Source organism: Rhinoraja longicauda, chromosome 4, assembly GCF_053455715.1.
Source record: "Rhinoraja longicauda isolate Sanriku21f chromosome 4, sRhiLon1.1, whole genome shotgun sequence".
Classification (NCBI taxonomy): Eukaryota; Metazoa; Chordata; class Chondrichthyes; order Rajiformes; family Arhynchobatidae; genus Rhinoraja; species Rhinoraja longicauda.
In genome coordinates this window covers 92,473,896-92,488,254 of record NC_135956.1, presented here as the reverse complement: position 1 = coordinate 92,488,254, position 14,359 = coordinate 92,473,896, and the positions used below count along the sequence as shown (strand labels likewise).

Here is a 14,359-nt window from a genome sequence, read left to right as displayed (position 1 = left end):
CTGATGAGTGGGCCTGTACTCGCTGGAGTTTAGAAGAATGAGGGGGGACCTCATTGAAATTTACCAAATAGAGAAAGGCCTGGATAGAGTGGATGTGGAGAGGATGTTTCCACTAGTGGGGGAGTCTAGGACTAGAGGCCACAGCCTCAGAATTGAAGGACGTTCTTTTAGGAAGGAGAAGAGGAGGAACATCTTACGTCAGAGGGCGGTGAATCTGTGGAATTCTTTGCCATAGAAGGCTGTGGAGGCCGTCAAGGGATAATTTTAAGGCAGAGATAGATAGATTCTTGATTAGTATGGGCGTCAGGGGTTATGTGGAGAGGGCAGGAGAATGGCAGATTGAGGGAGAGATAAATCAGCCGTGATTGAATGGCGGATTGAATGGGACAAATGGCCTAATTCTGTTCCTATCACATGATTCTATCTTGCACTAAACGTTATTCCTGTTATCCAGTGTCTGTACATTGTGGACGACTCGATTGTAATCATGTATTGGCTTCCCATTAACTGCATTGCAAGCAACAAAAAACTTTTCACTCTACCTTAGTACACGTGACAATAAACTAAACTCTACAATACACAGTCCACCAGGAGAGAGAATGTCAAAGATTCACCACCAGTTGCAGGAAGAGTCTATCAATGTCTCTGTATTTCAGACTACCTCTTCACCTATGTCTGCTGATTCCACACCTGGTTTTAGGTGAGAGGGGAATGATCTAATAGGCAGCCCAGGGGAAACCTTTTCCACACGGGATGGTGGGTATCTAGAACAAGCGGCCGGAGGAGGTAGTTGACGCAGGTAATATAAGAACATTTAAAAAAAACTTGGACAGGTATATGGATATGAAAGTTTTAGTTTAGTTTAGTTTAGAGATACAGCGCGGAAACAGGCCCTTCGGCCCACCGGGTCCACGCCGACCAGCAGTCCCCGCACACTAACACTATCCTACACCCACTAGGGACAATTTACACATTTACCAAGCCAATTAACCTACAAACCTGCACGTCTTTGGAGTGTGGGAGGAAACCGAAGATCTCGGGGAAAACCCACGCAGGTCACGGGGAGAACATACAAACTCCGTACAGACGGCGCCTGTAGACGGGATGGAACCCGGGTCTCCAGCGCTGCATTCGCTGTAAGGCAGCAACTCTACCGCTGCGCCACCGTGACCGCCCTAGGGATTTATAGGGATATGGGCCATATTTTATAGAGATATGGGCCAAATGTGGCAGGTGAGACTAGTGCAGATGGGTCATTTTGGTCAACGTCAGCTGAAGGGCCTGTTTCCATGCTTTTGGCCTCTACTTTTCTATGACCTCAGCAAAGGGAAACATATATCCAGCATCCAGCCTGCTGAGACCTGGTGGAATTTCAGAGATCTCTGGTATTCTAAACCTCAGAGAGGGATTAATCGTCACAGACGGCTGTGGAGGCCAAGTCAATGGATATTTTTTAAGACAGAGATAGATAGACTCTTGATTAGTACAGTTGTCCGGGGTTATGGGGAGAAGGCAGGAGAATGGGGTTGAGAGGTGAAGGTAGATCAGTTCAGTTCAGTTTATGGTCCCGTGTACCGAGGTACAGTGAAAAGCTTTTGTTGTGTGCTAACCAGTCAGCAGAAAGACAATACATGATTACAATCGAGCCATTTACAGTGTATCGATATGTAAGGGAATAACATTTAGTGCAACAAGGTAAAGCCAGCAAAGTCCGATCAAGGATAGTCCGAGGGTCACCAATGAGGCAGATAGTAGTTCAGCACTGCTCTCTGGTTGTGGTGGGATGGTTCAGTTGCCTGATAACAGCTGGGAAGAAACTGTCCTTGAATCTGGAGGTGTGCGTTTTCACACTTCTAGATCGGCCATGATTGAACGGTGGAGGAGGCTTGATGGGGCAATGGTCTAATTCTGCTCCTGTCACATGCAGCTATGAGGCCTTGCGTTTAAAGAAGGGTCTCAACCTGAAGAGTTGCTTTTCTATTCCCTGCACAGTTGCTGCCTGACCCTAGCAAAGGTGATGGCCCTTCAGTTACAGTGCACAACAGGAGATGAATCTTGGAACATCCAGGTTGAATGGTTCAATAGGCTGAGATGATGAACAAATGTATAAAGACATGGAATCAGGCCCTTCTGCCCACAATGCCCATGCTGCCCCGTTACAGCTCCATCCAAGACCACAAGAAATTACACAGAGTTGTGGACGTAGCCCAGACCACTATACAAACCAACCTCCTTCCATTGACTCCTTTATACCTCAAGCTACTTCGGCAAGGCCAGCAGCAGAATCAAGGACGAGTCGCACCCTGGCCACTCCCTCCTCCCCTCTCCCATCAGGCAAGAGGTACAGACGTTTGAAAACACGTGCCTCCAGGTTCAGGGACAGTTTCTTGACAGCTGTTATCAGGCAACTGCACAGCAGTTATCCTCTCATCAGCTGGAGTGCTATCCTGACCTCCCACCTACCTCAATGAAAACCTTTGAACTACCTCTAATCGACCTTCAATGTTACATCTTTGCACTAAATGGTGTGCCTTTACCCTTTATCCGTGCACTGCCGACGTCTTGATTGTAATCAAGTAGTCTTTTCTTTGACTGGATAGCACACTAACAGCTTTTCACTTCACCTCAGTACACATGACACTAATAAACTGAACTAACCACCTGCATGTAACCCAAGAATCAAGAGTCAAGAATGTTTAGCTGATATATCTTCCAGCAATAAAACAATGAGATTCTTACTTGCAGGTTTGTAAACACAATACACAGATACTACATAATAATTAAAAAAATTAACAACTCACAATACTAATGAAAAAAACAGTCTTTAGTGAACCAAAAGACATTCCATAATAGTTCATAGTTGAGGTTAGTAGATAATAGACAATAGGTGCAGGAGTAGGCCATTCGGCCCTTTGAGCCAGCACCGCTATTCACTGTGATCATGGCTGATCATCCACACTCAGTATCCCGTTCTTGCCTTCTCCCCATATTCCTTGACTCCGCTATCATTAAGAGCTCCATCTAACTCTCTCTTGAAAGCATCCAGAGAATTGGCCTCCACTGCCTTCTGAGGCAGAGAATTCCAGATTCACAACTCTCTGGGTGAAAAAGCTTTCCCTCATCTCCGGCCTACCCCTTATTCTTAAACTGTGGCCCCTGGTTCTGGACTCTCCCAACATTGGGAACATGTTTCCTGCCTCTAACGTGTCCAACCCCTTAATAATCTTATATGTTTCAATAAGATCCCCTCTCATCCCTCTAAATTCCAGTGTATACAGTCCAGTGTTGTACATTGTTCAAGAGCCTGATGGTGGTTGGGATGAAGCTGTTCTTGAACCAGGAGGTCATGGTTTTATACCCATCCTTCATGTTGGCTTCTGATATTTTCACTGTGAGAGATGTTGAGGTAAATGACCTTTTCAAGTTGTGGGCTCGTTAGTGGAGACAAGCTGCAATGTGTGTGCTGCCTCACACAGCAGGCAAGGTCAAACACTGCATGGACACAGTCTGCTTTCGGTCATCGTAAAGGGAGAGGAGGTCGAAGCAAATGAAATTAAAAAAAACGGAAATTAGACCAATTCCCACCCTCACAGTCCGAACCATGAAAAATGGTTCCTGATGAAGAACTGGAAATCTGTGCAACTCATTGCCACAGGCGGCTGGACACGCCAAGTCAATGGGTATTTTTAAAGCAGAGATTGCCAAGGTCTTGATTAGCAAGGGTGTTTAAGGTTATAGGGAGAAGGCAGGAGAATGGGGTTGGAAGGGAAAGATAGATCAGCCATGATCGAAAGTAGACTCAATGGGCTGAATGGCCTAATTCTGCTCCTATGACTTATGAACATGGATCAACTCAAGGGGAAAATCCCACGATTATTTGGGTTTTAAGATGAAATACTCCATGGCGTAGAATGCTCTGGAGTTTAGAAGAATGGGGGGCGGAGAGCCTCGTTGAAACGTACAGAATAGTGAGCGGCCTGGATAGAGCGGATGTGGAGAGGATGTTTCCACTAGTGGGAGAGTCTAGGACTAGAGGTCGGAGCCGCAGAATTAAAGGACGTTCCTTTAAGAAGGAGATGAGGAGAAATTTCTTTAGTCAGAGGGCGGTGAATCTGTGGAATTCTTTGCCACAGACGGCTGTGGAGGCCAAGTCAGTGGATATATTTAAGGTGAAGATAGACAGATTCTTGATTAGTACGGGTGTCAGAGACTATGGGGAGAAGGCAGGAGAATGGGGTTAGGAGTGAGAGATAGACATAGAAACATAGAAAATAGGTGCAGGAGTAGGCCATTCGGCCCTTCGAGCCAGCACCGCCATTCACCGTGATCATGGCCGATCATCCAGAATCAGTACCCCGTTCCTGCCTTCTCCCCATATGCCTTGATTCCGTTAGCCCTAACAGCTAAATGTAACTCTCTCTTGAAAACATCCAGTGAATTGGCCTCCACTGCCTTCTGTGGCATTGAATTCCAGAGATAGATAGACTCTTGATTAGTGCGGGTGTCAGGGGTTGTGGGGAGAAGGCAGGAGAATGGGGTTAGGAGGGAGAGATAGATCAGCCATGATTGAATGGCAGAGTGGACTAGATGGGCAGAATGACTTATGACCTTGTGGCCAGTGTCTATAAGCAGGCTCTTTGCCTAACCATCTCAGGGGGATGGATTAGAATGATGGGTTCGTCTTTGGCAGTTTGCGATTAGGTTTGCTCCTATTTGTGGTTCAACACATCTAGATACAGAGGTTGGGGAGGTGGAGGACGGGAAGCAAACAGAGAGACACGAAGCAAGAGAAGGAGAAGGAAAAAGCTGTAGTACAAATGGACATAGAAAAGATTCACATGGTGAATGAACAGCAGATCCATCACCGCATCTTCAGCAGATGTAAACTGAAATAAAAAAGAAGTGACACAGAGTGCTGGAGTAACTCAGCGGGTCAGGCAGCATCTGTGGAGAACATGGATAGGTGACGTTTCACAGAGTGCTGGAGTAACTCAGCGGGTCAGGCAGCATCTGTGGAGAACATGGATAGGTGACGTTTCACAGAGTGCTGGAGTAACTCAGCGGGTCAGGCAGCATCTGTGGAGAACATGGATAGGTGACGTTTCACAGAGTGCTGGAGTAACTCAGCGGGTCAGGCAGCATCTGTGGAGAACATGGATAGGTGACGTTTCACAGAGTGCTGGAGTAACTCAGCGGGTCTGGCAGCATCTGTGGAGAACATGGATAGGTGACGTTTCAGAGTGCTGGAGTAACTCAGCGGGTCTGGCAGCATCTGTGGAGAACATGGATAGGTGACGTTTCACAGAGTGCTGGAGTAACTCAGCGGGTCAGGCGGCATCTGTGGAGAACATGGATAGGTGATGTTTCGGGTCAGGACCCTTCTTCAGACTGATTCAGAAGGTCCCAACCCAACACCTTACTGTGTATCTGTGCTGCAGGACTCTAGCCTCTGATGTATTCTAATCTGCCAGAATTTCGATCAGTATTACCTTTCAATTGACAGTTCTCCCTCATTTGTTTCCAAGAGCAGCTACATTTTTTAAGTGAAAAATTCTATTTTCCTATTTATTTTCACACTTATAGTCTTACAGTGTGGAAACAGGCCCTTTGGTCCAACTTGCCCACACCGACCAACATGTCCCAACTACACTAGTTCCACTGCGTTTGGCTCATATCCCTCTGAACCTGTCCTATCCATCTAGCTTCTTCAAGTTTCCGACAGTACCTGCATCAACTAGTTCCTCTGACAGTCGTTCCGTACACCAACCACCCTTTGAGTGAAAAAGTTACACCTCAGATTCTAAATAAGTCCTTTCCCCTTCACCTTAAACCTATGCCCTCTGGTTCTCGATTCCCCCACCTTGGGCAAAATACTTTGTGCGTCTCCCCGTTCTATTTTACACACCTCATGATTTTACACACCTTTGAAGGTTTATTAAAACACTGACTGCTGCTGACGACATGATCTAAAGTCTAAACATGAATGGTCAGAATTAGTGTTAATGACACATTTGCTGAAGCACACGAGGCTAATGATTAGGTCCGTGACGATGATAATTCATCTCCCTTAGACTGCTGTGCTCAATATTTTACAGAATGCTAAAAAGTCTTGTTGAGAAAGGAAGGCAAGATTTGCTGCAAAATGAGGCACGCAAGAACTGTAAAGTGCTGATAAAAGGAAACTTTAACCACTGCAGTTGTGTTAAAGAGGAATTACAATAGACACCAGACAATCGGTGCAGGAGGAGGCCATTCGGCCCTTTGCGCCAGCACCGCCATTCATTGTGATCATGGCTGATCATCCACAATCAGTACCCTGTTCCTGCCTTCTCCCCATACCCCTTGACTCCGCTATCTTTAAGAACTCTATCTAGCTCTCTCTTGAAAGCATTCAGAGAATTGGCCTCCACTGCCTTCTGAGGCAGAGAATTCCACAGATTCTCAACTCACTGGGTGAAAAAGTTATTCCACATCTCCGTTCTAAATGGCCTACCCCTTATTCTTAAACTATGGCCCCTGGTTCTGGACTTCTCCAACATGGGGGACATGTTTCCTGGCTCTAGTGTGTCCAATCCCTTAATAATCCTATATGTTTCAATAAGGTCCCATCTCATCCTTCTAAATTCCAGTGTATACAAGCCTAGTCACTCCAGTCTTTCAACATACGACAGTCCCACCATCCCGGGAGGTAATAAAAGGGGCAAAGAGACAGTGAGATCATATCAATATCAATTACACACACGTTGATACATAGAACAGTACAGCACAGGAACAGGCCCTTCGGCCCACAATGTCCATGCCAAACATGATGCCATGTTAAACTAATCTCCTCTGCCTGCACGTGATCCATATCCCTCCGTTCCCTGCACCAGATAATCCAAGTAAGAACTGACAAAGGTACTAAAAGGGGAGAATTTACCGAAGCCAATTAACCTCCAAACCTGCAAGTCTTTGGAATGTGGGAGGAAACCGGGGCACCCGGAGAAAGCCCACGCGGTCACACAAAGAACGTGCAAACGCCGTACAGACAGCGCCCGTAGTCAGGATTGAACCTGGGTCTCTGGCGCTGTGAGGCAGCAACTCTACCACTGCGCCACCGTGCTGCCCCCATAATTGTCCCTTGTGTGTATTATATAACTAGCGGGCCAAAGGGCCTGCTTCCATGCTGTGTCTCTGAACTGAAGCTTAACATGCCACCTGGAGAGGAAGGGGTTAACACAAACACTTTGTTGGGACACATTATAATTCATTGATCATAAACCTTGCAGTACAATGCTTCCCTGTCTGACATGGGCATCACGTGGTAGCATCCAAAAGCTATCAAATATTCGAGGAAAGTCTATTTTATCCCCTGCACCACCTTATTATCTATGCTTCAGTGATATGTCAAACAAATCTGTTCAGCCGTTAAGTGTGCGCAGTGATGCTGTTAAAGGCTCAAAGTGAACTCTTTCCATTATGATTATGACCAAATGACAATAAAATGGCATGTGCTGGGAACTCAACAGCCTGATGCCTGCTGAGAGAACACTTGTTTATAACCTCTCCAAGTGGCATATCTCTGGAGAATGTTTACAGAAGGAATCACTCACAACTCCAATGATCCACCCGAGTGTATAATTATCTCTCTCTCTCTCTCTCTCTCTTTGTCTCTCTCTCTCTCTCTCTCTCTCTCTCTCTCTCTCTCTCTCTCTCTCTCTCTCTCTCTCTCTCTCTCTCTCTCTCTCTCTCTCTCTCCCTCCTTCTCTCCCTCTCTCCATCTATCCCCCTCCACTCTCCATCTCTCTCTCCCTCCTGTCTCCCTCCCTCCCCCTCTCTCCAGTTACTGCAAGGGTGACTGTCAATTTTCTCCTGAATAAAGGGGCATTTGGGAAACAGAAGTGTCTGCTCACTTTGCGATACTCTGCTGCCCTTGTGTGAACAAATGACACTGCAAATAACTAAATGACTACGTGCATAAGACCAGCAGGTAGTGCAGTCAACTTGTAATTATCAGTAGCTCAGTGTCACCCCAGTGATAGGGCGGTACGATGGCACAGCGGTAGAGTTGCTGCCTCACAGCGCCAGAGACCCGGGTTCCATCGTGACTACGGGTGCTGTCTGTGCGGAGTTTGTGCGTTCTCCATGTGACAGTGTGGGTTTTCTCCGGGTGCTCCGGGTTCCTCCCACACTCCAAAGACGTGCAGGTTTGTTGGTGAATTGGCTTGTGTAAAATTGCCCCTACTGTGCAGGATAGAACTAGTGTACTTGTCAGTGCAGATTCAGAGGGCCAAAGGGTCTGTATCCACACAGTATCCTTAAACAAAGCTCAGTGTTACGATGAATATAGAACAGCACAGGAACAGGCCATTCAGCCTACAATGTTTGTGCTGAACACAATGCCAAGTTAAAGTCATCTCCGCTGCCTGCCTGCCTGCATTTCCCTACATGTGCCTATCTATAGGTAATCTCTGCTGTCTGCACATGATCCATATCCCTACATGTGCCTATCTATAGGTAATCTCCTCCTCCTGCATATGATCCATTTCCCTACATGTGCCTATCTAAAAGCCCATTATGTGGTTTACTTTATCAGAGGGCAAAATTTGGACATTTTGAATTGTCTCTAAAATACCAAAATGCCTGAGTAGTGATATAAACTCCCACAAACAACCAGACACCTTACTGAAAGTAAGCGTGAAGGTACAGCAGGCAGTGAAGAAAGCTAATGGCTTGTTGGCCTTCATAACGAGAGGAGCTGAGTATAGGAGTAAAGAGGTCCTTCTGCTGTTGTACAGGGCCCTGGTGAGACCACATCTGGAGTATTGTGTGAAGTTTTGGTCTCCTAATTTGAGGAAGGACATCCTTGCTATTGAGGCAGTGCACCAGGTTCACCAGGTTAATCCCTGGGATGGCGAGACTGTCATATGAGGAAAGATTGGAAAAACTGGGCTTGTATTCATTGGAATTTAGAAGGATGAGAGAGGATCTTATAGAGGCGTATAAAATTATAAAAGGAGTGGATGCAGGAAAAATGTTCCCAATGTTGGGGGAGTCCAGAACCAGGGGCCACAGTCCAAGAATAAAGGGGGGGCCAGTTAAAACTGAGGTGAGAAGAAACTTTTTTCACCCAGAGAGTTGTGAATTTGTGGAATTCTCTGCCACAGAGGGCAGTGGAGGCCAATTCACTGGATGAATTTAAGAGAGAGTTAGATAGAGCTCTAGGGGCTAGTGGAATCAAGGGATATGGGGAGAAGGCAGGCACGGGTTACTGATTGTGGATGATCAGCCATGATCACAATGAATGGCGGTGCTGGCTTAAAGGGCCAAATGGCCTCCTCCTGCACCTATTTACGATGTTGGGGCATAGACACAAAATGCTGGAGTAACTCAGCAGATATGTACCTAATACTGGCAAATGGGGCTGGAATAGATGGTGCATCGTGGTTGCCATGGACCAGCTGGGCTGAAGGGTCTGTTTCTGTGATGGATCGATCACCCAGTGACTCTACTCTGGATTAAATTCCATTTGATGCTTTTTTATTCGTCATTTAATCATTTAAATCCTCCAAGTGATGATACGTTTTTGGCGCATCTCTGGAAAACATGGTGGAAGAAGGGTCCCGACCCGAAATTTCACCTATTGACCTATTCAGATGGGGTCTTGATCTATCCATGTTCTCCACAGATGCTGCCTGACCCGCTGAGTTACTCCAGCACTCTGTGAAACGTCACCTATCCATGTTCTCCACAGATGCTGCCTGACCCGCTGAGTTACTCCAGCGCTCTGTGAAACGTCACCTATCCATGTTCTCCACAGATGCTGCCTGACCCGCTGAGTTACTCCAGCACTCTGTGAAACGTTACCTATCCATGTTCTCCACAGATGCTGCCTGACCCGCTGAGTTACTCCAGCATTTTGAAGCCTTAGTGACAGCTTGGATTCAAGTTGGAAGATCAAAGACAAGTGTGACACCAAATCCATGACCAAGTGTTTGAGTGTATCTTGGTTGCCATGACAATAAGACACCAATACCCAATATCTGGTGTAGTGTGAATGCCAGGGACTGACATGGAGCCTGTGGCTAGAGTTGATATGGTTGATATTAAGAGAACATATTGAGAGAACATTGAGGACTTGTAGAAATCATCAGTACTTAGTTAACTGATCCAAACGAGTTGGAATCTCCACGTTACTGCAGCTTATTTACATCAATCAGACTTTCTAATCAACGCTGGAATAGTCTACGCTGGACCCATGGGTATGTCAACATTACTAAGGCACAGCTAACGATGCTTCCACTTGTGATAGTTGGACTTTGCGATGGTGCAAACGGCAGTGACCCCTGGCGAGCCACGGCTGGCGTCCGGCCAGGTGACCGCGCGTATTACAATGCATTTCCACTTCGGTTTGCGATGGGTGTCCCGGAACGGAACCCCATGGGAGGCTGAGGAATGGTAAGGATGTCAAGGATTATGGGGAGAAGGCAGGAGAATGGGGTTGGGGAGAGATAGATCAGCCATGTTTGAATGGTGGAGGAGACATGATGGGCTGAATGGCCTAATTCTGCTCCAATGACATGAACTTATAAATAAAGCTTGCATAGTGATAGCTGACACTGGGAAAGATGTAAACGAGAGTGATCGGCCATTGGCTTCTTTGCTGATATTGTTCCGAGACTTACCCAGTGCTTCACCCTCTCTCTCTTCTTCCACATCAGAGTCTGCCTTCTCTTCAGAAGATACCGATGAATGAAGAGCAATAAATGCAGGAAGTCGCTGCTGACCACTGCTGCTCCCACTAACGTCCCTGGAGGTGGAAGAAGAAACCACGATGTCCCCTGAGTTCACTTGTCTCGATATCTTCTCTTTGTTTCTGTAACAAATTGAGAAAATTACATTCCTACATAAAACTCAGTAGAGTTGTAGTGTGATAAAGGTTGGAAACAGGCCCCTCGGCCTAACTTGCCCACACCGACCAACATGCCCCATCTACACTAGTCCCACCTGCCCACACCGACCAACATGCCCCATCTACACTAGTCCCACCTGCCCACACTGACCAACATGCCCCATCTACACTAGTCCCACCTGCCCACACCGACCAACATGCCCCATCTACACTAGTCCCACCTGCCCACACCGACCAACATGCCCCATCTACACTAGTCCCACCTGCCCACACCGACCAACATGCCCCATCTACACTAGTCCCACCTGCCCACACCGACCAACATGCCCCATCTACACTAGTCCCACCTGCCCACACCGACCAACATGCCCCATCTACACTAGTCCCACCTGCCCACACCGACCAACATGCCCCATCTACACTAGTCCCACCTGCCCACACCGACTAACATGCCCCATCTACACTAGTCCAACCTGCCCACACCGACCAACCCACCCCGTCTACACTAGTCCCACCTACCCACACTGGCAAACATGCCCCATCTACATTAGTCCCACCCACCCACACCGACCAACATGCCCCATCTACACTAGTCCCACCTGCCCACTCCAGCCAACATGCCCCATCTACACTAGTCCCACCTGCCCACACTGACCAACATGCCCCATCTACACTAGTCCCACCTGCCCACACCGGCCAACATGCCCCATTGACACTAGTCCCACCTGCCCACACCAGCCAACATGCCCCATCTACACTAGTCCCACCTGCCCACACCGACCAACATGCCCCATCTACACTAGTCCCACCTGCCCACACCGACCAACATGCCCCATCTACACTAGTCCCACCTGCCCACACCGACCAACATGCCCCATCTACACTAGTCCCACCTGCCCACACCGACCAACATGCCCCATCTACACTAGTCCCACCTGCCCACTCCAGCCAACATGCCCCATCTACACTAGTCCCACCTGCCCACACTGAACAACATGCCCCATCTACACTAGTTCCACCTGCCCACACCGGCCAACATGCCCCATTGACACTAGTCCCACCTGCCCACACCAGCCAACATGCCCCATCTACACTAGTCCCACCTGCCCACACCGGCCAACATGCCCCATCGACACTAGTCCCACCTGCCCACACCAGCCAACATGCCCCATCTACACTAGTCTCACCTGCCCACACTGACCAACATGCCCCATCTACACTAGTCCCACCTGCCCACACGACCAATATGCCCCATATACACTAGTCCCACCTGCCCGCACTGGCCAACATGCCCCATCTACACTAGTCCCACCTGCCCGCACTGGCCAACATGCCCCATCTACACTAGTCCCACCTGCCCACACCGACCAACATGCCCCATCTACACTAGTCCCACCTGCCTGCGTTCGGCCCATATTCCTCTAAACCTGTCCTATCCATGTACCTGTCCAAGTGTTTCGCTAAAGTTGCACAGTGCCTGCCTCAACTACCTCACGCAGCACGTTCCATACACCCACCCAAAAAGTGTTACCCCTCGGGTTCCCGTCAAATCTTTCCCCTCTCACCGTAAACCTATGCCCTCTGGTCCTCGATTCCCCTACTCTGGGCAAGAGACTCTGTGCATCTGTGCATCTACTCCTCACTGCTGATGTTTGAGAAGTCCATTTGGAAATGTCATCACTGACCTCCCTACCATCGTAGGGATGTACAGGAGTCGCTGCCACACAGAGACAGCCAGCATCATCAGAGACCAGCCGGCGAAGACCCAACCCTGAAGCATCAGAGACCCACACTACTCTGGCCACGCTCTCAGCTTACTCCCATCACCAGGAACAATTCACAAGTCCACAGAAGTCCACAAACCCCGACCTCTTCAGAAAGGATCTGAACCTCCATGGACCGTCTTCAGTTGCACTAAACACTTTTTATTTGCACGAGTATTAGGGTTAATAAATTATGGAGATTTTGTACATGATCTAATATCTACATCTACACGCCTGTAATGCGGTATATTGTTCAATGTGCGTTGCATCTACACGCCTGTAATGCGGTATATTGTTCCTTGTGCGTTGCTTCTACACGCCTGTAATGCGGTATATTGTTCCGTGTGCATTTCATCTACACGCCTGTAATGTGGTATATTGTTCAATGTGCATTGCATCTACTCTGTAAGATTTTCATTGTTCTGTTGTCGCTACATGACAATTAAAAGCTCTTAGTTTAGTTTTGAGATACAGCGTGGAAACAGGACTTTCATCCCACTGAATTCGCACCGACCAGTAATCCCTGTACACTAACACTGTCCTACACACATTAGGGACAGTTTACAATTCTTCCTGAAGCCAATTAACCTACAAACCTGCACGTCTTTGGAGTGTGGGAGGAAATCGGAGCACCCGGAGAAAACCCTCGCAGGTCACGGGGAGAACGTACAAACTCCGTACAGACAGGACACGTAATCAGGTTCGAACCTGGGTCTCCGGCGCTGTGAGGCAGCAGTTCTACCCGCTGCGCCACCGTGCCGCCCTGACTTGAGTATGTCTTGCTCTCCTTTAGCTGGAAGCTCAAGCACATCGAGGGCCAGCAGTTGTACAAGATATACCCCGTCAGTTTTATAGTCTGGACATTTTTTGCATGAACATAAACACATGCTTGGTATCTGAGGACAACTCAGCCAAATCTGGTCATCATCTGAGCTACTGTCTGTGTTCACACACCTGTCAACAAGCTGGCAAGCAGAATTCGCCAGTCGTTCGTTCTTCTTCATCTTTCTGCCTCATGAAGCAGATGACAAATTAGGGCAATCCACTTGCTGTCCCAGCTAATACAATTAATTAACCAACAGCTCGGGCTTCTTTGGTCTGTGTGACTCTGCAGCTTAGGAACCAGTGACATGCACAATACACCTACAGATGTACCTTTTAAGCTCTGACCCGCTGAGTTACTCCAGCTTTTTGTGTTCAGCTTTCTGCAGTTCCTTCCTACACATTGCCAATGAAGGCGGGGATTCTGTCACGAGCTGCCGCAATGGCCATGCTTTACCTTAGTGTGTGATCTGCAGGACTGATCCTCTTTGAAGTTGTGCTCCGGTCGGATGCTCCAGCCTGACTTGAATCAGAAGCGGCCTTTTGCTTGTGGCTTGTGGGCTGCCGATGGCGTAGTTTGCACTTGGAGCCCTGCGTGCAGTTGCCAGTCTTGGAGAACTCCGGGCACAGCAGCGTGTGCTTCCTCTTGCACTGGAAAGGAAGTAGTTTTAAACGTCAGAAAATCCCTCATATGTACGCCTCTCAAGCTCATAAATGCTCTTGGACATGATGTTCTGCTCGTGTGGTCTTATAGAGTCATATAGTGTGGAAATAGGCCAACTCACCCATGCAGCAAGTAGACACAAGATGCTGGAGTAACTCAGCAGGGGTCAGGCAGCATCTCTGGAGAGAAGGAATGGGTGGCTGAAGTCCGAAGAAGGGT

At 47.9% G+C, this 14,359-nt stretch overlaps 1 protein-coding gene across 2 annotated transcripts in view; it reads right to left on the bottom strand.

Annotated features, from left to right (window-relative positions):
* The window catches only part of zc3h3 (zinc finger CCCH-type containing 3), a 178,964-nt gene that overhangs the window by 11,173 nt on the left and 153,432 nt on the right, over positions 1–14,359 (bottom strand). For both annotated transcript variants that reach the window (XM_078398392.1, XM_078398394.1), the window contains 2 exons: positions 13,934–14,127; positions 10,665–10,855 (listed from right to left, as the gene is read on the bottom strand). In XM_078398392.1, the coding sequence (XP_078254518.1) occupies positions 10,665–10,855; positions 13,934–14,127 (385 nt within the window). The remainder of the gene's footprint in view (positions 1–10,664; positions 10,856–13,933; positions 14,128–14,359) is intronic.